This window comes from Accipiter gentilis, chromosome W (genome assembly GCF_929443795.1).
Source record: "Accipiter gentilis chromosome W, bAccGen1.1, whole genome shotgun sequence".
NCBI classification, from domain to species: domain Eukaryota; kingdom Metazoa; phylum Chordata; class Aves; order Accipitriformes; family Accipitridae; genus Astur; species Astur gentilis.
This window is the reverse complement of record NC_064918.1, coordinates 29,736,481-29,756,985: the sequence shown is the minus strand read 5'-3', so window position 1 is coordinate 29,756,985 and position 20,505 is coordinate 29,736,481. Positions and strand designations below refer to the sequence as shown.

The 20,505-nt window shown below is 44.0% G+C and overlaps 4 protein-coding genes across 9 annotated transcripts in view; 1 reads left to right on the top strand and 3 right to left on the bottom strand.

The window, feature by feature from the left end:
- Positions 1-20,505, bottom strand: part of LOC126035464 (uncharacterized) — a 440,127-nt gene that overhangs the window by 263,962 nt on the left and 155,660 nt on the right. The gene's annotated exons all lie outside the window — the stretch shown is intronic.
- The window catches only part of LOC126035469 (uncharacterized), a 340,981-nt gene that overhangs the window by 195,180 nt on the left and 125,296 nt on the right, over positions 1-20,505 (top strand). The window lies entirely within an intron of this gene.
- Positions 1-20,505, bottom strand: part of LOC126035491 (uncharacterized protein K02A2.6-like) — a 136,376-nt gene that overhangs the window by 59,946 nt on the left and 55,925 nt on the right. The gene's annotated exons all lie outside the window — the stretch shown is intronic.
- LOC126035503 (macrophage immunometabolism regulator-like) overlaps positions 1-20,505 on the bottom strand; it is a 42,609-nt gene that overhangs the window by 4,872 nt on the left and 17,232 nt on the right. The window contains exon 3 of the mRNA XM_049794161.1: positions 1,835-7,992. Coding sequence (XP_049650118.1) covers positions 7,354-7,992 — 639 coding nt within the window. The 3' untranslated portion in view covers positions 1,835-7,353. The remainder of the gene's footprint in view (positions 1-1,834; positions 7,993-20,505) is intronic.

The window sequence follows — 20,505 nt, the reverse complement described above, 5'->3', positions numbered from 1 at the left end:
GTCCTGGTTTCAGCTGGGATAGAGCTAACTGTCTTCCTAGTAGCTGGTACAGTGCTATGTTTTGAGTTCAGCATGCGAAGAATGTTGATAACACTGATGTTTTCAGTTGTTGCTCAGTAGTGTTTAGACTATAGTCAAGGATTTTTCAGCTTCTCATGGCCAGCCAGGGCACAAGAAGTTGGCACAGGACACAACCAAGGCACCTGACCCAAACTGGCCAACGGTGTATTCCATACCATGTGACGTCCCATCTAGTTTAGGAACTGGGAAGTGGGGGGGGGGGCAGGGAATTGCTGCTCGGGGACTGGCGGGGTGTCGGTCGGCAGGTGGTGAGCTATTGCCCTGTGCATCATTTGTACATTCCAATCCTTTTATTACTATTGTTGTCATTTTATTAGTGTTATCATTATCATTATAGTTTCTTCTTTTCTGCTCTATTAAACCGTTCTTATCTCAACCCAGAAGTTTTACCTTTTTTCCTGATTTCCTCCCCCATCCCACTGGATGGGGGAAGTGAGTGAGCGGCTGCGTGGTACTTAGTTGCTGGCTGGAGTTAAACCACGACACATTGTAACTGAGCATTCCCTGATGCGAAGGGTCCAGTACCCATCAGCATCTGCGTGGTTACTCCCCATAGGGGATCTGTTTGTTGTCGTGATGTTGCTTGTTCCCTATCATCACAGAACGTCTCCCAATGCCGGAAAAACACTAACATTTGGGCGGGTGTCAAAATCAACTGTGCTAGCTGTTTAATATCTTGAGGTATCAGCGTATCAGCAGAAAAAATGAATTGCAGTATTTGGTGAGTTAACGCAGATTCGATTCTGTACTGACTCACAGCATTCCTTAATTTCTCAATGACCTTCCAGTCAAATGCCTCCCATTTTTTCTGTCCATTTGATGCAATAACTGAGAATGCTTGGAGCATAGTCCCTTCTATAATGGCCTCTTTTATTACTCCCCTCCAATGTCTCTGCCTTTCTTCTGCAGTGGCTATTACAAGCGGCTATTACAAGCGGCTCTGCGTCTATCGCGGGTGCGGTTGGTTTCCCTGTCTCTTTTTCGCATTTCCTTTAACAATTCTAACATTGTCTCTTTTTGTTCTATTATTAGAGTAGCCAAGTCCTTGTTTGCATTATTTGAATCAGGGTATATGCTAGGTATAACTTGTTCATGTTGAACGGTGGTATCTGAGGGCTGTTTTTTCGTAGGCAGATTTTTACTCACTCCCTGATTCTGTAGGGTTTCCTTTAATTGTACGGTTAGGGAGGCTTGGGAACTGTCAGATGGTTGATTAATATTGGCACTCCCAGGGAGTGGAGCAGAAGTCAAGGGCACAAGAGCAGGCGAACAAGCTCCAAAAAGTCTCTCTCGCTGCATTATGTTTTTCTCCCCGCTTTTCCCTTTCGCTTGCGGTTGAAGAGAGAGAGCAGCAAAAGCAGACGCAGACGCTTTATGATCTGCTTTCATTTCTTGCAGAGTTGTCTTAATCAATTTCCATAAAGTTGCAAGACCTTTAACTTCTTTAGACCCATCACTAATTTCATCCCATAGGGAGGTTCCGATAGCATTCCAGGTACTAAGCTCAAAAGCTGTACCCACACTACTTGAAAGGTTTCTGTCCTTGCTTCATTAGGTTTTTAGCTGATTTATCATCGTCAATTACCATATCCCATAATATGTCTCCTAATCTACGCCATTCGCTCTCCTCAAATAATAAATCCGGATTCTTAAAGCATCCCTTAACACGACCTAAAGCAACTAATCCCGAAACTTGCTTAACGCAATTTACCCCCCGCTTTTCTAAAAAGCACTGTAATAATTTTAGGGCTACCTCTTGATCCATTGCCGGCCGGCTTCTTGATACTCCTGGGTGCTACCTTGATTAAGGCACCTCGGTTAAAAAGTCTTTGCAGCCTTTTTCCAGTAGCCCTGACTGACGGCGAACCCCTTTTGGACGGTCCAGGCACGAGAGTTAACACACCAACCAAGACGATCAGCGTTCGGTTAATCTTTTGCCCCCCGGTCGCTGCTACCGGTGCTTCTCAGTGTCCGTCGCTCCAATTCCCCTTTTTTCGGTCCCCGTTCGGGCGCCATTTGTTGGAGCGGCAGAGGAATGCACATAAGTCGACCCAATATGAGTGATAGAAGTGATTCAACTTTATTTGCACGGATAGCTCATATTTATACAGTTTGCGATAATTATGCCTACTAGTCCTAATATGATTGGTACATTGCTAATGTTTATTCATTACTAAAACACACCCACTTGTGATTTGCAGCTATGCGTGTTCAGTAACTTTCTCATGGGAACTTCTTCAAAAGTTGCTTATGAAACTATGCCAAGGTCACACCGTCCCTGTCTTTCTCCTGATATCAGTGAGACCAGCTGTTGTTTTTCTCCTGATATCAGCAAGGCCAGCAGTGTTTGGCCAAGGCCTAGTCTTGCTGCCCACGCTGACATTCCTTCACACACAACTCTGCTCGCACAACTTTTCCATAGACCCATGTCCTTTCTCATCAAGCCAATTCCCAACACCTATGTGCCTAAAGACGAGCCGGCAGGGAAGAAGTCCAGACTGGCTGAACAGAGAGCTTTGGCTGCAAGTCAGGAAAAAAAGATAGTTTATGATCTTTGGAAGAAGGGGCAGGCAACTCAGGAGGACTTCAAAGATGTCGTGAGGTTATACAGGGAGAAAATCAGAAGGGCCAAAGCCCAACTAGAACTTAATCTGGCTACTGCCATAAAAAACAATAAAACACGTTTCTATAAATACACTCACAACAAAAGGAGGGCTAAGAAGAATCTCCATCCTTAATTGGATGCGGGGGGAAGCATAATGACAAAGGCTGAGGTACTTAATGCCTTCTTTGCCTCAGTCTTTAATAGTAAGACCAGTTGTTCTTGATGTGCCCAGCCCCCTGAGCTGGAAGACATGGACAGGAAACAGAATGAAGCCCCCATAATCCAAGGGGAAATGGTTAGTGACCTGCTACACCACTTCTTAGACACACACAAGTCTATGGGGCCGGATGGGATCCAACCAAGGGAGCTGGTGGAAGTGCTCACCAAGCCACTTTCCATCATTTATCAGCAGTCCTGGCTATCTTCCAGTTGACTGGAGGTTAGCAAATGTGATGCCCATCTATAAGAAGGGCCGGAAGGAGGCTATGGGGAACTACAGGCCTGTCATCTTGACCTCGGTACCAGGGAAGATCATGGAACGGTTCATCTTGAGTGCGCTCACATAGCACGTAGAGGATAACAAGGTGATCAGGCCCAGTCAGCATGGGTTTGTGAAAGGTAGGTCCTGCTTGACTAACCTGATCTCCTTCCATGACAAGGTGATCCACTTAGTGGATGAGGGAAAGGCTCTGGATGTGGTTTACCTGGACTTTAGTAAAGCCTTTGACACCATTTCCCACAGCATTCTCCTGGAGAAGCTGGCAGGTCATGGCTTAGACAGGTGTACTCTTCGCTGGGTAAAAAACTGGCTGGATGACCAGGCCCAAAGAGTCATGGTGAATGGAGTTAAATCCAGTTGGCAGCTGGTCACAAGTGGTGTTCCCCAGGGCTCAGTTTTGGGGCCAGTTCTCTTTAATATCTTTATCAATGATCTGGACGAGGGGATCAAGTGCACCCTCAGTAAGTTTGCAGATGACACCAAGTTGGGAGGGAGGGTTGATCTGCTCGAGGGTAGGAAGGCTCTACAGAGGGATCTGGACAGGCTGGATCGATGGGCCGAGGCCAATTGTATGAGGTTCAACAAGGCCAAATGCTGGGTCCTGCACTTGGGTCACAACAACCCCATGCAATGCTATAGGCTTGAGGAAGAGTGGCTGGAAAGCTGATCGGCAGAAAACGACCTGGGCCTAGGTATGTTGGTCGACAGCCGGCTGAATATGAGCCAGCAGTGTGCCCAGGTGGCCAAGGCGGCCAACGGCATCCTGGCCTGTATCAGAAATAGTTTGGCCAGCAGGACTAGGGAAGTGACCGCCCCCCTGTACTTGGCCCTGGTGAGGCTGCACCTCGAGTACTGTGTTCGGTTTTGGGCCCCTCACTACAGGAAAGACATTGAGGTGCTGGAGCGTGTCCAAAGAAGAGCAACAAAGCTGGTGAAGTGTCTAGAGCACAAGTCTTATGAGGAGCAGCTGAGGGAACTGGGGTTTTTTAGTCTGGAGAAGAGGAGGCTGAGGGGAGACCTTATCGCTCTCTACAACTACCTGAAAGGAGGTTGTAGCAAGGTGGGTGTCGGTCTCTTTTCCCAAGTGATAGGACGAGAGGAAATGGACTCAAGTTGGGGCAGGGGAGCTTTAGATTGGATATTAGTAAAAATGTCTTCACTGAAAGGGTTATCAAGCACTGGAACAGGTTGCCCAGGGAAGTGGTGGAGTTACCAGGTATTTTGAAAGCCATGTAGATGTGGTGCTTAGGGACATGGTTTAGTGGTGGATTGGCAATGCTAGGTTTATGGTTGGACTTGATGATCTTAAAGGTCTTTTCCAACCTAAAGATTCTATGATTAGTGTTACTACCTTTTATTGCTTCTACCACCTTCACTCTTCTTATCATCTGGAAGGTATCTGTAGGCCACAGGGAAACATTGTTTTCTCAATGCAATTTTTTCTTTTAATTTAGTAGAAGAATGCTGAGAACTCTGTATTCATAAAATCATGGAATGGTTTTGGTTGGAAGGGACCTTCAAATATCATCTAGTTCCCAACTCCCTGCAGGGGGCAGGGACATCTTCCACTAGATTAGGTTGCTGACCTTGAACACTTCCAGGGACGGGGCATGCTTAACTTCTTTGTGCAACCTGTTCCAGTGTCTCACCACCCTCAGCATAAAGAATTTCTTCCTTATATCTAATCTAAATCTACCCTCTTTTAGTTTAAAACTATTACCCATTGTCCTGTCACTACAGGCCCTGGTAAAAAGTCTCTCTCCGGCTTTCCCCTTTATGTATTGAAAGGCCGCAATAATGTCCAGAGCCTGATATTTAGTAAAGATCTCAGTTTGAGAAGTCAGTATTGTTCACATTCAATTTCATTTTAGTAGTCTAAAGAACCATCTTGCCTTTAATTTTAATAGATTAATGTAAGACATAATTATAAAAAATAAGAAGATTAAAAGCTTTCTTATGTCTGAGATTTTGCTTCTTTTAGAAGTAAACCCAGGAAATCACTATATGAATTTAAGAGCTGTAATTAAGAACATTACCAATCCAACTTAAAAAAAAATATGGCTCTTGAATGATTATGTACTATGCAAGTGTAACTGCAAGTGTAAAACAGTTAAGCAATGTTATCAGGTGCAATCACTTTCACAAGCAAGCCATGAGACAGAAAAAGTACTAACAAATTTTTCATGTTTGAACTTGGCAAGACAGCCACCAGCCTCTCTATAGATGTAACTATACAATTATTGCACAGGACCAAAGTAACAATATGCACAAAATGTACTAACAATTGTGTGTCTGATTTCCTGAAACAACAGAAGAATCCTAACTGTCTAAATATTTCACAGAAGTATAAGATTCCTGCTTTCAAGATTTAATGATTCCTGGTCTAATGTTGTATTTTTAAATGTCCTCATTATTCTACACAGCAAAAGACTCCACAAAAATAGGTATTTATATCACTCTTTTTTATTTTTCAGCCAGAAATACATTTTCATAGGGCATTTCAATAAATAGTGGTGTTTTATTCGTTAGACAAAACTTCCATCTCTTTGGCATCTGACCATATTCTGTTTTTCAGACTACATAGGAAAAGTTTACTTTAGAGATCATTGTTCAATACATTAAATTTACAGAGGTGCAGTTAACTCTTTAAAATACACATCAGTTTTAAATATTCTAATAAGCCAGAAAACATTAACCAAACCAGTAAAACATAGTCTACTGGGCTCCTCTTCACTGCCTTCAGTTACAATTGTGCAGTAAGTGACAGAATGAAAAGAACTCTTAATTTTCCACAACACATGCACTGACTAGTGCTTGCTATTCATTCTGAAGGAGAAACAAAAACCCCCTGAATTGTACCAGAAACAACTGATCAAATAAGTTATGTTTCAAAACAACGTGATCTTAATTTTAACTTCTAAATAAGTAAACCAAAACCAAGTTGCACACTCCTTCAGTAATAGATTGCACCTAAAAATGTCTAAAAGCTTTTTTAAATTTTTAAGCATAAGTTACTAACATGTTTTAAATATATCTAAGAATACAGCTGTCAAAACTGCATTAGATGTCATATTTGGACAAAAAATTCTTAAGCAACAAACTAAGCCAGTGTATTCAATCTACTCTGTTGAATAATCCAGAATCAGCTCTTCAGGGCTGATATAGAAACACTTCACTTGCACTCCATCTAAAAATCTGTCTTCTGGATCTTAATAAAAGTGTTCAGTGCTTCAAATAGACTAAATTTCCAAAGCAATGCTAAAGATATTTGACATCTTCCATTACTATACTATATAGAAATCATGAATTAAAATGGAAAACTTTATTGATATACTGATGCAGACATTCTAGTGCATTTACTGGAATCTGAAGTGAATCCTTGTTTACATGTCAAGACAACATAAAAAATAAGTCATATTAACAAAAAAAACCCCAAACCCTTCACTCTCAAAAATATTTTTTAATATTCCAAATACTTATTCCAAACTAGTTTTATAAAACAGAGGAGGCAAAACAATTACTTCCATGCAGAAACTAAAAAATAATTTAATAGGTTTAAAGTAGCAAATGAACAGAGGTTTATTTTATGAGTGAATTTCTTCCTCGCCACCACTGCAAACCCAGTTTCAAAATGTTTGAATGGGATGGTTTAAAATAACAAGTGTTCCAATTTAGCCAAGCTCACATTCCTTCCCATGATGTAAAAAATCATAAATACATTTTATTGTAGAATACAGTAAGAAACAAAAAGATAACTTGAGTACTTATCCAAGAGCAATTTCTAACGTCAAGTCAAAATTAACAACCAAGCAGACCATCAATTTTTCAGTATTAAATGACCATAAATACTAGATAACTACAAAATAAACCAAACCCAAATCCAAAAACCAAAAGCCTTTTCTTTGTTAAAAGGTGTTCAAAGAAATATCCATCAGCTGCAGTCAAATTTGCATTAGAAGCTGCTTGCTCTGGAAAGATTTTTTTTTTCCCCAAGTGTTTGTAACACAATGCACTGTCAAAATTCTATTCAAATAAATTACTTTTTGATAACATTTAGCTGATACCCCCTACAATGTGGACAGTCATATGCACAATATGACAGTGGATTTTTGCAGCAACAGAGAAATAACCAGAAACTGGTTCTATATTCTAGATTATAGTTCATAGTTCATGTGTTATTTCTTGCAAACATATGGTCCCCTCTAAGGGTAAGGTGTTGGAGCTGGTATTGTAGCATGTCTGTGTCAGCAGGTTCCTCGTTGCTCATTTTGTCTAAATTGAGGTAGTCCAGGGATTTAGAGTGAGCCTTTTTACTTTTTAAAAGGCAAAGAGGCAGGGGACCTTGAAGTGCCTTGTAAGGTTCATATGGTAAAGCCTTAGTGCATTTATCCCCTGAGCTGGGCATCCGTCTCCTCCTCCTCCCATTTACTGCTGGGATCTCATATGGCTGATAGTACCTACTTTTAGTTTTGTACAAACGGGAGGAACATGCAAGTCCTGAATCAAGCTGTTTAGAGTGCAAGTTAGGCCTGGATTTTCCTTTATTATCTTCATTTCCTGTATACTTTTGGGCTAATTTTAGCAGCTCCTCTCCAGTCGTGAAGCCAACCAGGTAGTTAGAATCCATACGAAGGATCTGATAGCCTGAAACTGTCCGTCGCATTGGTGAGCAGGGGGTACTGGAACATCGTGGTTTCTCTGCTTCTGCTTTGCCTGCAGAACTGACTTCTGCAAGAGGTACAGGGAGGGTAGATATGGTAGTTCTGGACTCTCCATTTATATCCATTTTAAGCAATGTGCTATTCTCCTAGAAATAAAACAGAGACTGATCACAAATAGAGCCTTTAGCCAATAAAAGAGCCAAGAGAGGATCTCAGAAATCAGAAACCATAACCAGTACTTCTTTATTCAGTTTTTTCTTACACTCTACAGAGTGTCTCGTAACAAAACTATCACTGACATCTGCCTTTTAAAATTATTTTGGCCCCCTTTTTAATAACAAATACTATAAATATACTCTTGATATTCTTAAATATGTTAAAAACAAATTCTTGAGTAGTACTGTACAAAAACCTGAAGTATCTTTCCACTCTGTTTTTTAATCCTTTTAGTCTATTTGATCCCTTATAACCCCTTTCCTTTGAGGCCATCTATATCCATTAGCACATCCACAGTAACTTCTCCTGTACTCAGTTGCATATTTTTTCCATTCACAATAATATCAGTAAACATACCTTAAAAAAAAAAAAAAAGGCATCTAACAGTTACTACCTCAGGCATAACCATGGACTAGACCTGACCTACTGGGTACTGCAATGTTTCCCTTTGGTGGGTTGACCTTGCCTGGCCACCAGGTGCCCACTGAACCGCTCTATCACTCCCCCTCCTCAACAAGGACGGGAGAGAAAAATATGACAAAAAAGCTCGTGGGTCAAGATAAGGACAGGGAGATCACTCAGCAATTACTGTCACAGGCAAAACAGACTTGACTTGGGAAAATTAATTTAATATATTGCAAATCAAAATCAGAGTAGGATGATGAGAAATAAGAACAAAACTAAAAACTCCTTCCTCCCACCCTTCCCTTCTTCTCAGGCTCAACTTCACTCCCGAATTATCGACCTCATCCCCCTCAAGTAGTGCAGGGGGATGGGGAATGGAAGTTGCAGTCAGTTCATAACGTTATCTCTGCTGCTCCTTCCTCCTCACACTCTTCCCCTGCTCCAGTGTGGGGACCCTCCCACAGGAGACAGTCCTTCATGACATTCACCAATGTGGGTCCTTCCCATGGGCTGCAGTTCTTCACGAACTGCTCCAGCATGGGTCCTTTCAATGGGGTGCAGACCTTCAGGAACAGACTTCTCCAGCATGGATCCCCCATGGGGCCACTGGTCCTGCCAGAAAACCTCCTCCTGCGTGGGCTCCTCTGCCAGGAGCCTGTTGCATCATGGGCTCTCCATGGGCTGCAGATTTCTTTAGGGCACATCCACCTGCTCCAGCATGGGGTCCTCCACGGGCTGCAGAAGGATATCTGTTCCACCATGGATCTCCATGGGCTGCAGGGGAATCTCTGCTCTGGCGGCTGGAGCACCTCCTCCCCCTCCAGCTTCATTGACCTTGGTGTCTGCTGGACTGTTTCACATTTTTCTCACTCCTCTCCCAGCTGCTGTTGTGCAGCATTTTTTACCCTTTCTTCAATATGGTATCACAGAGGCAGCACTAGTGTCACTGATTGGCTCAGCTTTGGCCAGTGGTGGCTCTGTCTTGGAGCCGGCTGGAACTGGCTCTGTCCAACATGGGGGCAGCTTCTGGTGTCTTCTCACAGAAGCCACCCCTGCAGCCCTTTCTGCTACCAAAACACTGTGGGATTTTTTGTTAATGTATTTATAACAAAGTAATTAGTATACTAGTGCTCAATAAATATACGATAAGATTCTTTCGGCTTCTCATGCCCAGCCAGCAAGAAAGCTGGAGGGGCACAAGAAGTTGGGAGGGGACACAGCCAGGACAGCTGACCCAAAGTGGCCAAAGGGATATTCCATACCATGTGACGTCATGTCTAGTATATAAACTGGGGGAGAGTAGGGCTGGGAGGGATCGCTGCTCGGGGACTAACTGGGCATCAGTTGGTGGGTGGTGAGCAATTGCATTGTGCATCACTTGTATATTCCACTTCTTTTATTATTACTATTGTAATTTTATTAGTGTTACCATTATCATTATTAGTTTCTTCTTTTCTGTTATATTAAACTGTTCTTATCTCAATCCACGAGTTTTACTTTTTTTTTCTGATTCTCTCCCCCATCCCACTGGGTGGGGAGGAAGTGAGTGAGTGGCTGTGTAGTGCTTAGTTGCTGGCTGGGGTTAAACTATGACAAAATCTCACTTGCAAAAAAGAATAATCTGTCCCAATGCAAAATTTAAGTCTAGTTTGTTTCTGTTCAGGGATTGTGAAGGAGCAGCTTAAGTAACGCTCCTGCCTCTACTGCCCTGCTTAGTCTCAAATCAACCTGCTGCTTCACTTCCATTCTAATTAAATAGGTGTAAACAAGATTCTCATAGTTTTGCTAAACAGGATTTTATTTGCCAGTCATTGACAAAAAACTTCTATTATGGAGACATTATTACTGAAGTTTCTTTAGTCTTAAATGTCCTTTTCCAGTTCTCCTTATAATTATGGTCTACTTAGGATTCTTCATTATGAGTTTTGTACAGCATTGCTTTTACAGAGTCTCTCAACCGTAATGATCAATTGAAGTTTTTATTAATTATAGTAAGCAGGATATGAGCAAAAACAGCGCTGGGCGACAGGGGAGTCTCCGCTCCGCCAACTGCCGCATCTCACATTTGAAACACTCCCTTTTTATCAGTCCTTCAGTTCCGCATTCGTGTTCTTGGTGGAGTACTCTGCGCATGTCCCAGTCGGTTACTTTTTGATAACCTTTCCCTTATATGGTCTTCGTTTTCCTTTCTTTTTGCTGTGTGGTGATTCTCAAAACGGTTTTGCAAGAGTCTTTGGCAAGTAGTCTCGTGGTTTGCCGTTGTCTCAGGGCGGTTTGTCGTTATCTCAGGGCGTATGCCCAACCGACATTTACACATTTTTTTAAGCAAAGCAGATTTTCGGGTGACGACTTACTCAAGCACATTTTTGCGGTTTACATTGTTTCATTAAGCATTGCCCATTCTAGTTTGATAAACAATTATTACTTTTAACACAGATAAGTAGATACACTTCATCCAGCATGTTTTAAAACATTTTGTATTAAAAAATAGAGATAATGGAGCAAAAATGAAACAAAAAATGAAAACACTATATTAAACATAACACTAATTTTTCACTGAAGAAAAAACTACATAAAAACCTCAATAATGTTGCTTGTTATATTTAACTGGCTTTCTGAAATATATTTATGGAGTCAATACAAACTTTAAAAATAGCAGAAACAAATGTTATTTCCTACTTTAGCACCGTATCTGGACAACAAGAGAAAAAATACAATAAGGTTTCAGCACACAGAGTTAAAGATACTAATGACAATTCCTTATGTAGAAATTATAGTTCCTGCACCATCAAGAATCAAGCTTACTGGAAATGTAGCACAGAAAAAAATTTGAAGTAAAAATTTGGCTACCATAGACTTTTAGCCCAGAAACAAATATTTTGCTGTTCCTGCTCTTTTAATTCCTAGCTTTTATTCTCCAGTTCAGAAATATTTCCAGTAATCTTCTAGAAGGATTCAACTTTTTTGTTAAAAAGCAGAAACAACAGTAGAAGTATAAATGAAATAGTTTTACAGCAAGGTTAGAAATCACTCTCGTTACCTAGACACATTGTGAGAGACTGAAAGAGTTAATGTCTCAAACATCGTGGTGGGGCAAGTTCTGCTTAACGACAAACTCTGCATAACAACAAACCCTGCATAGCAACGAACCACAGGTGAAAAGAAACCGATCAGCACAGGACAGCAGTAACAGGATGGGGAGGGCATGGGGGAGGGTGCACAGCTCCATGTTCTGATACGCTCAGCAGGGCAGCACACCATGTATGGCCAAAGATCAAACAATGGTCATGTCTGCAGGGAAGGAGAAGTTACTCCCCAAATGACCCCCAAGCCCAACACAAACTGAAGCCCCATCTGTGCATGCCCTCCAGGACTGGACCTCTAGACTGGTTGGACCAACACCGGACCCAGGACTGGTGAAATCTTTCTCTTTCCTCTTTTCTTTCTCTCTCTCCTCCTCTCTGTAATGAACGAGTTAACTTTGTTCATGAAATCGGGAAGGGAGAAGAGACATATTGAGAGTTAGCAGATGCCTTGTGTAAATAACAAAACTTGCTTAATTGGTGCGTAAAGGTCACGGGAAGAGGGCAACGGCTATAACTTACTAGCTAAGGAGGGAAAAGAACAACAACTATAATTTACCAGATAACGGGATGGACTCCACCAAGACTGCACTTTTCTACATCAAAGGACATTCTATATCAAAAGACACTCGTCCTTGAGAAGATAGACCGAATCTGCCTAGTGACAGACCTGCACGAATGAAGAAAGAAGAAGCAGGACAAGGCGGAGACTTGCAAGAAAGAGATACATGGAATGTATATAAGGAATGTAACTATAACCTAAAGTTGCGAGCTTGTGGCGGAGCACTGCCTCCCCAGCCGCCCAGCGCTGTTTTGCTCTTTTATCGCTTGCTAATAAATTCGACCTTTTTTATTCACTACAAATTGGCTCCTCCAATTTGTCATGAGCATCTATAACACTCTCTTTCTCTTTTTCCATAACCCCCACACCTCATCCCTTTAGATATAAACCATTGACCAAGTCTGGGACTAGGAGTGGATCTAGCCACCCTTAGGCTGTTCTCTGAGAAGGGGTCTAGAAAGCAAGGGGGTCCGCTCTGAACCTTGTGACTCAATGGGAGGGCACTCCTTGTTGTCTTACATATGGTTACCACGATTCACTGACATAGTTTCATGCCCATTCTCATTGTCAGAAACCCCACCACCTACTGTTAACGCCTTCCATGTTCAGTTTGCTTCTGCTGTAAATAAAACGTTTAACCGATCATTTGGTGTTGTTTCACTTTAATTTAGCCCGAGGGAATTCTGAATTCACCACAACCCCTCCCTGGTCTGTCCAGCCCGGGTCGTGAAACCACCAAAGCTGCTCTATCACTCCCCCACTCAGCTGGACAGGGGAGAGAAAATATAATGAAAGGCTCATGAGTTGAGATAAGGACAGGGAGAGATCACCCACTAATTACCATCACAGGCAAAACAGACTCAACTTGGGGAAAATTAACTTAATTTATTACCAATCGACCAGAGTAGGGTAATGAGAAATAAAACCAAATCTTAAAACACCTTCCCCACACCCCTCCCTTCTTCCTGGGCACAATTTCTCTCCTGAATTCTCTACCTCCCCCCCCAGTGGCACAGGGGGATGGGGAATGGGGGTTACAGTCAGTTCATCACACAGTTGTCTCTGCAGTTCCTTCCTCAAGGGGAGGACTCCTCACTCTTCCCCTGCTCCAGCATGGGGTCCCTATGGAATGATTGCTGGAAGCGACTTATCGATATGTTTCCCCCCACCACTCTTAAGCCGTTCATGAAGAACTGCAGCCTGTGGGATGGACCCACATTGTAGAAGGTCATGAAGGACTGCCTCCCGTGGGAGGGACACCATGCTGGAGCAGGGGAAGAGTGTGAGGAGGAAGGAGTGGCAGAGAGGAAGTGTCAGTCCATAGACTGACCACAATCCCCATTTCCTGCCTCCCTGTGCCCCTCAGTGGGAGGAGGTAGAAAAGTTGGGAGTGAACTTGAGCCCAGGAAGAAGGAAGGGGTGGGGGGAAGGTGTTTTTTTTAAGATTTCTTCTGTCCTGCTCTGTTTAATTGGCAATAAATTAATTTTCCCTAAGTTGAGTTTGTTTTGCCTGTGATAGTAATTGGTAAGTAACCTCCCTGTCCTTATCTCGACCCATGAGCTTTTTCATCTTATTTTCTCACCCTGTCTTGCTGAGGAAGGGGAGTGAGAGCAGCTTGGTGGGTACCTGGCAGCCAGCCAAGGTTAACCCACCACACCCCCTTTTTCTTTTAAAGCACTGGTGCAGGCTTTTCCTCTGGGGTCGTGATACAACCCTCCTTCTTTTAAGGCTTTTTCTTTCAATATAAGCAAGTCCTGAGCCTTCTTGATTTGCCTGTGTTTTCAACTTATCCGTGACAACCTTGGAAACATTTTTTTGCAATATCTTGAGCAGCACTTTTAATGTGTGGCTTAACAATTTCCAAGCCCCTTTTCACAAGCAGAATGGCTTTTCTAAACAGGCTACCGAATATACCTCCAGCACCCACATCATACATCACACCGATGCTTTGAAAAACAGGGAGACTATTGCCAGCCTGGGCTCCATAGTAATTACCGTACAAGGATGGATCCCTGTAATTTTTTACCACTACCATTTTGGTGTGGTTTCTTAAAATATCACAGGCTTCCAGGTCTGAAGATGTAGCTTCATAATCACCTTCCCAAAGCAAAATGAGACATGTTTGCTCTGGTCAGTCTTTATTACAATGCCGATCATGTTGATGTGGTGGCAGCTTACCGGCACATAGTGTGGCTTATCATATGTCACTGTGACAATCTCGTTATTATCATCAGTCAGAACACAGCACAATAATGGAACTGCAAAGTCCCCAAATCCATGTAGGGACCGAGCAAGTCAAACCCTCTGGTGATGTCTGCCTGTGGTGGGTTAACCTTGGCTAAGGGCCAAACTCCCACCCAGCTGTCCTCAACAGGACAGGGGGAGGAAATAGGATGAAAAATCTTGTGGGTCAAGATAAAGACAGGGAGATCACTTACTAGTTACTGTCACGGGCAAAACAGACTTGATTTGGGGAAAATTTAGTGTCAATTAAAATAGAGCTGCATAGTGAGAAACAAACCTTCCTCCCCACCACCCCTCTTTCCCAGGCTCAACTTCACCCCTTCATTCCTGATTCCTCTACCCCTCCCCCCAAGTGGCACAGGGGAGATTGGGGGGATTACAGTCAATACATAGTAGTTCCTCTCTGCTGCTCCTTCCTCACACTTTTCCCCCTGCTCCAGTGTGGGTCCTTCCATGGCCTACAGTCTCATCAGGAACAACCTGCTCCAGCATGGGCTCTCCATGGGCCACAATTCTTTCAGGAAACATCCAACTGCTCTGATGTGGTGTAGTGCGAGAAGCAGATGCAAATCCCTCAGGGACGAGGCACGACACTCAGCAAGTAGAAATTTTGGCTTTATTGAAAGTGTAGCATTTCTGCAGTGGGAGCCCTAGGTGCTGATAGAAAAAGGGGAAAACACAATACAGCAGAGCTCTGCTCGTGGTGAGGCTCAAGGAAAAGCACTGCAGGGACAGATAATAAATATAAGCTGATATTAAACATACATGTGCAATGTCTTGTTTCTTTCATTAATGAACTTGCTGACGTAGTACATATCCTGTTGTCTGAGTTCCAGGATCTGCATCTGGCCACCTCACTGGTGCCCCATGCAAGGTTGCGGGTTGTTCCATGAAGATAAGATGTACTTTGGACTCTTCATGTTTGGCTGGAGGAGGTGAACTATTCTGGGTTACCATGACAAAGTCTTCTCACGCCCTACATGTGGGGTCCTCCACGGGCTGCAATGGGGATATCTGCTCCAGCATGGTGTCTTCCATAGGCTGCAGGGGAAATAACTGCTCCAGTGCCTGGAACACCTCCTCTCCCTACTTCTATGACCCTGGTGCTCACACTGCTGTTTCTCCATCTTCCCGCCTGCCCCCCCCATCCCCCGCCTGTTCAGCATTCTTACCCTTTTTTCCTTATGTTTTCAAAGAAGCACCACCAACTTCACTGGTTGGCTCAGCTTTGGCCTGTGGTGGGTCTGTTTTGGAGCTGGCTGAAACCAGCTATGTCTGGCACAAGAAAGCCCCTGATCTATTCTCACAGAGGCCACCCCTGCAGGCTCCCCCACCACCAAAACCTTGCTACGTACACCCAATACACGGCCACAAAGAGAACTTTCTTAGCAGCAACACCTGGAAAAGCCACCAAAATATGTGCTGGATCCCCAGTTGTAGAAAAAGCATAAGGCTTTTCATCCCTTTTGAGCTTTGTTTTCCTTATGACAAGGTCATAGACCAGGCCCACTGCTGGGGAGTTGATGGCTGAAGCTTTACTGTGTGGGTTAATAAGAGGGTTCATACATTGGCTGATTGCAATAGACACCAGAACAGTGCAAGGAGCACCAGCAGTGGCAGCATCGAGCAGTGGCAGGACACACGAGGGATACACGTTGACAAGTAGAGGCTTGTCTGAACAGGGGCCTTACCCTGGACCTGCTGATTGGAAGAGACAACAAGGGCTGGAGCCTGTACCCAGCAGCTCAGGAGATTTAAGCAGGTGAAAACAATCATCCCAGCTGATTGCAAGAGACAAGCACATATATTCCCAGTGGGTAGGCACAGGGTAGTAGGTAGTATGGTGGCCACCCAGCAAAAATTGGTGTCCTCTGTTTCTCCTGAGCTTCTAGCACCTGGTAGAACTGATGCAGCCATACAGACAGAGCTTCTTTTCAAGCATGTGGCCACCCAGGGTTTTGGCTGTGGGATGTGTGGATATTCCTAGAGGTGGAAAGTGATTGCAAGCAAGCCTGTGGGAGGTGTGACCAGATTGATGAACTGCTCTGCTTGATGGCTGAGCTGCAGGAGGAGGTGGGCAGACGGAGGAGTATTCAAGAGTCAGAGAGGGAGATTGATCAATGGAGCCATACTCTGCCATCTATGATGCACAGAAGCCAACTCAGCGTGGCCACTATGGAGGCAGGTCCAGGATCTGCTTTGCACCAGGAGGAAGGCAGTGTCACAAGGGATAAGGAGGGGTGGAAGAAGGTTATAGCACGGAGCAGTAAGAGATACCCCTCCTTACCCTCTAAGATACCCTTACAGAACAGGTACAAGGCCCTGGGTATGGTAGATGAAACACATAATGAGAAAGAGGAGGAACCTGCGCAAGCAGTCTTGCCAAGACCAGAGAGACTGACCCCTCACAACAAAACCTGCATTAAAACCAGCACTGAGAAAAAAAAAAACAGTGGTGAGTTATGATCATTGGTGACTCCCTCCTGTGCAAATGGAAGCACCCATTTGCAGACCGGACCCTCTTTTCAGGGGAAGTTTGCTGCCTCCCTGGGGCCTGAATTAGGGATGTCACCACAAGACTGAAGAGCCTAGTTCAACCTTCAGACTACTATCCATTCCTGCTCTTTCACTTGGGTACTAATGATGTCACAACAAAGAGTCTGAGGTCAATCAAAAGAGACTTCAGGGCCCTGGGAAGAATTCAGGAGCACAGGTAGTGTTTTCCTCAATCCTCCCAGTAATGGTGGGAGAATTTGGAAGAAACAGGCAAGCCCAGTGCGGCGGAGGATCCACAGGGGACATCACACACAGACCAATGTGATCAAGTGAAGCCCATTTACTACAACTTTCAGCACAGTTATATACCCTATGTGCTTATGCACGCGCCTTATACAATGCTCTGATTGGTACAATATCCCATTTCACGCGACACTATCTTATCCTTTATTGGCTGCTCAAGCTTCTTCACGAGGCATCTTGCGGTTGCTTATCTTGTTCTTTGGCATCCAGGAGTTGTTTGTGAGGCTCTTCTTATCTTCCTTTTCCCAGCGTACAAGGACACAGAGTCCTTGTCCGCTTCAGCACTTTGTATGCTTATGCTTCATTCCCAGCTATGGGCTGGATTGCTCACACGTCCTCACTCAGCCAAGAAATCCTCAACAGCCCAGGATATCAATACCTGGCTCCAGGACCGGTGCCTGCACCAAAACTTCGGGTTTTTAAACCATAGTAGAGCCTTCGAGAGACCAAGTATGCTGGGGTCTGATGGGATCTACCTGTCCGAATGGGAGAAAATGTGTCTTTGGGTGTAAGCTAGCAGGGCTGATTGAGAGAGCTTTAAACTAGAATCGATGGGGGAAGGAGATACCAACAGGATTGTAGTAGGTAAGCCAAGGATTGGCATGGCATCACCTGAGGGTGACAATGCTAGTGAAACATTTACGCTGCTCCTGGGAGCACAGAGGGTTCAGTAGCATATCTGAAATGCTTGTACACTGTATTGGGTTTGGCTGAGATGGAGTTAATTCTCCCCATAGCAGCCCTCGTAGTGCTGTGCTCTGTATTGGTAGCTAGAAAGGCGTTGATAACACACCAGTGTTTTGGCTACTGCTGAGCAGTGCTCGCACAGCATCAAGGCTGTCTGTCCAATATTTCCCACCCCCTCACTGGCAGGCTGGGGCTGGGCAAAATCTTGGGAGAGGACATAGCCAGGACAGCTGACCCAAACTGACCAAATGGATATTCCATACCATATAATGTCAGCTCAGCTATAAAAGCTAAGCAAAGGGAGATGGAAGGGGGGACATTCATTATTTACATTTGTCTTCCAGAGCAGCCACTACAAGTACTGAAGCCCTGCTTCCCAAGAAGTGGCCAGACATCACCTGCTGATGGGAAGTAGAGAATAAAATCTTTTGTTTTCTTTTGCTTTATTAAACTGTCCTTTTCTCTCCCCTGTCCAGTTGAGGAGGGGGAGTGATAGAGCAGCTTTGGTGGGCATCTGGCATCCAGCCAGGGTCAACCCACCACATACACCAATGCACACAGTATGAGAAAGAAACAGGATGAACCAGAAGCATTGGTCAGCTCCCAGAGCTACAATATCATTGGTATTAGTGAGACTTGGTGGAATGAATGAGTCCCACAATTGGAGTGCTGGGATGGAGGGCTACAGGCTGTTCAGGAGGGATAGGCAGGACAGGTGAGGTGGAGGTGTTGCACTGTACGTAAGGGAGAGCTTTGATTATATAGCCCTTACAGTTAGGGATGATGTGGTTCAGAGCCTCTGGGTGAGGATTAGGGGGATGGATAACAAAGCAGATGTTGCAGTAGGTGTCTACTACCGATCGCCCAGCCAGGATGATAACACCAATGAGTTATTCTATAGGCAATTAGGAGAAATCTATGGATCAGTAGCCCTTGTCCTTATGGGAGATTTCAACTTCCCAGACATCAACTGGGAATAATATACTGCTGTGACAAGCAGGTCTTGAAAATTCTTGAATTTTGTAGGACGTAATTTCTTCTAACGGGTACTCAGGGAGCCAACTAGGAAAGATGCCCTCCTAGACTTGCTGTCTGTGAATAGAGAGGGACTTGTGGGAGATGTGATGGTAGGTGGCTGTCTTGGCCACAGTGATCATTAAATTCTCGAGTTTAAAATTTTCAGTGTAATGAGAGAGAAGGACAGCAGAGTTGCTATCCTGGACTTCAGGAGAGCAAACCTTAAGCTATTCAGGGAGCTAGTTAGCAGTGTCCTCTGGGAATCTGCTTTTGAGGGCTTAGGAGTCCATGAGTGCTGGTCAGTCTTTAGGAACCACCTTTTAGAAGCACAGGAGCAGGCAATCCTTTGTGTTGAAAGTCAAGCAAGTGGGGCAGAAGACCATCTTGGCTGAACAGGGAACTCCTCATGGAGCTCAAGAGGAAAAAGAAATGGTATGATCTCTGCAAGCGAGGTCAGGCTTCACAGGAAGATTACAGAGCTGTGATTTGTATATGCAGGGAAAAGACACAAAAGGCCAAAGCTCAACTAGAGTTGAAAGTGGCCAGTGTTTTGTCAGATAACAAAAAGTGCTTTTTTTAAAGCAAGAGAAAGCCTAAAGAAAACATTGGACCAATACTTGTTGAAGAGTCACCTGACTAATAGGGTTGAAGAAAAAGCAGAGGCGTTCAATGCATTTTTTTCCCCTCAGTCTAATAATACTGATAGACCTTGGGCTGCCCAGTCCTCTGTGTTGGAGGACCATGAGTGTGGGAACAGTAACTTTCCATTTGTGGACACTGAAATTGTAAGGGACCAGCTGTATCGGCTGAATGTTCACAAGTCCATGGGGCTTGATGGGATTCATCCCAGAGTACTGAAGGAGCTAGTGGATGTTACGGCAGGACCCCTCTCGATCATCTACCAAAGGTCTTGGGAGTCTGGGGAGGTCCCTGCTGACTGGAAGCTAGCCAACATTATTTCAATTTACAAGAAGGGCGTGAAGAACTACAGACATGTTAGTCTAACTTCAATACCTGGAAAAATTATGGAGAAGACTATACTGGGTACTACTGAAAGGCATTTAAAGAATAATGCAATCCTCAGGCACAGTCAACACAGGTTCACAAAGGGAAAGTCTTGTTTAACTAATTTGATATCCTTCTACAATAAGGTCACCTGCCTAGTGGATGAAGGGAAGGCGGTGGATGTAGTTTTTCTGGATTTTAGTGAGGCTTTTGATAGCGTCCCTCACAGCATCCTTCTGGACAAGTTGTCCAACTTTGGGATGAGTGGGTTCACAGTATGCTGGGTTAAGGACTGGCTGAAGGGCAGGGCTCAAAGGCTTGTAGAGAATGGGGCTACATCTGGCTGGTGACCAGTCACCAGTGGTGTTCCTTAGGGTTCAATTCTAGAGCCAGTTCTGTTCAATATTTTTATCAGTGATCTGGATGCAGGAGTTGAATGCACCATTAGCAAGTTTGCTGATGATACCAAACGGGGAAGTACTGTTGACTCTCTCAAGGACAAGAGGCCTTGCAGAGGGATCTAGATAGATTGGAGCATTGGGCAATCATCAATGGGATGAAATTTAACAAGTCCAAATGCCAGATTCTGCACCTAGGATGGAGTAATGCCAGGCACAAGTATAGATTGGGTGAGGAGTGG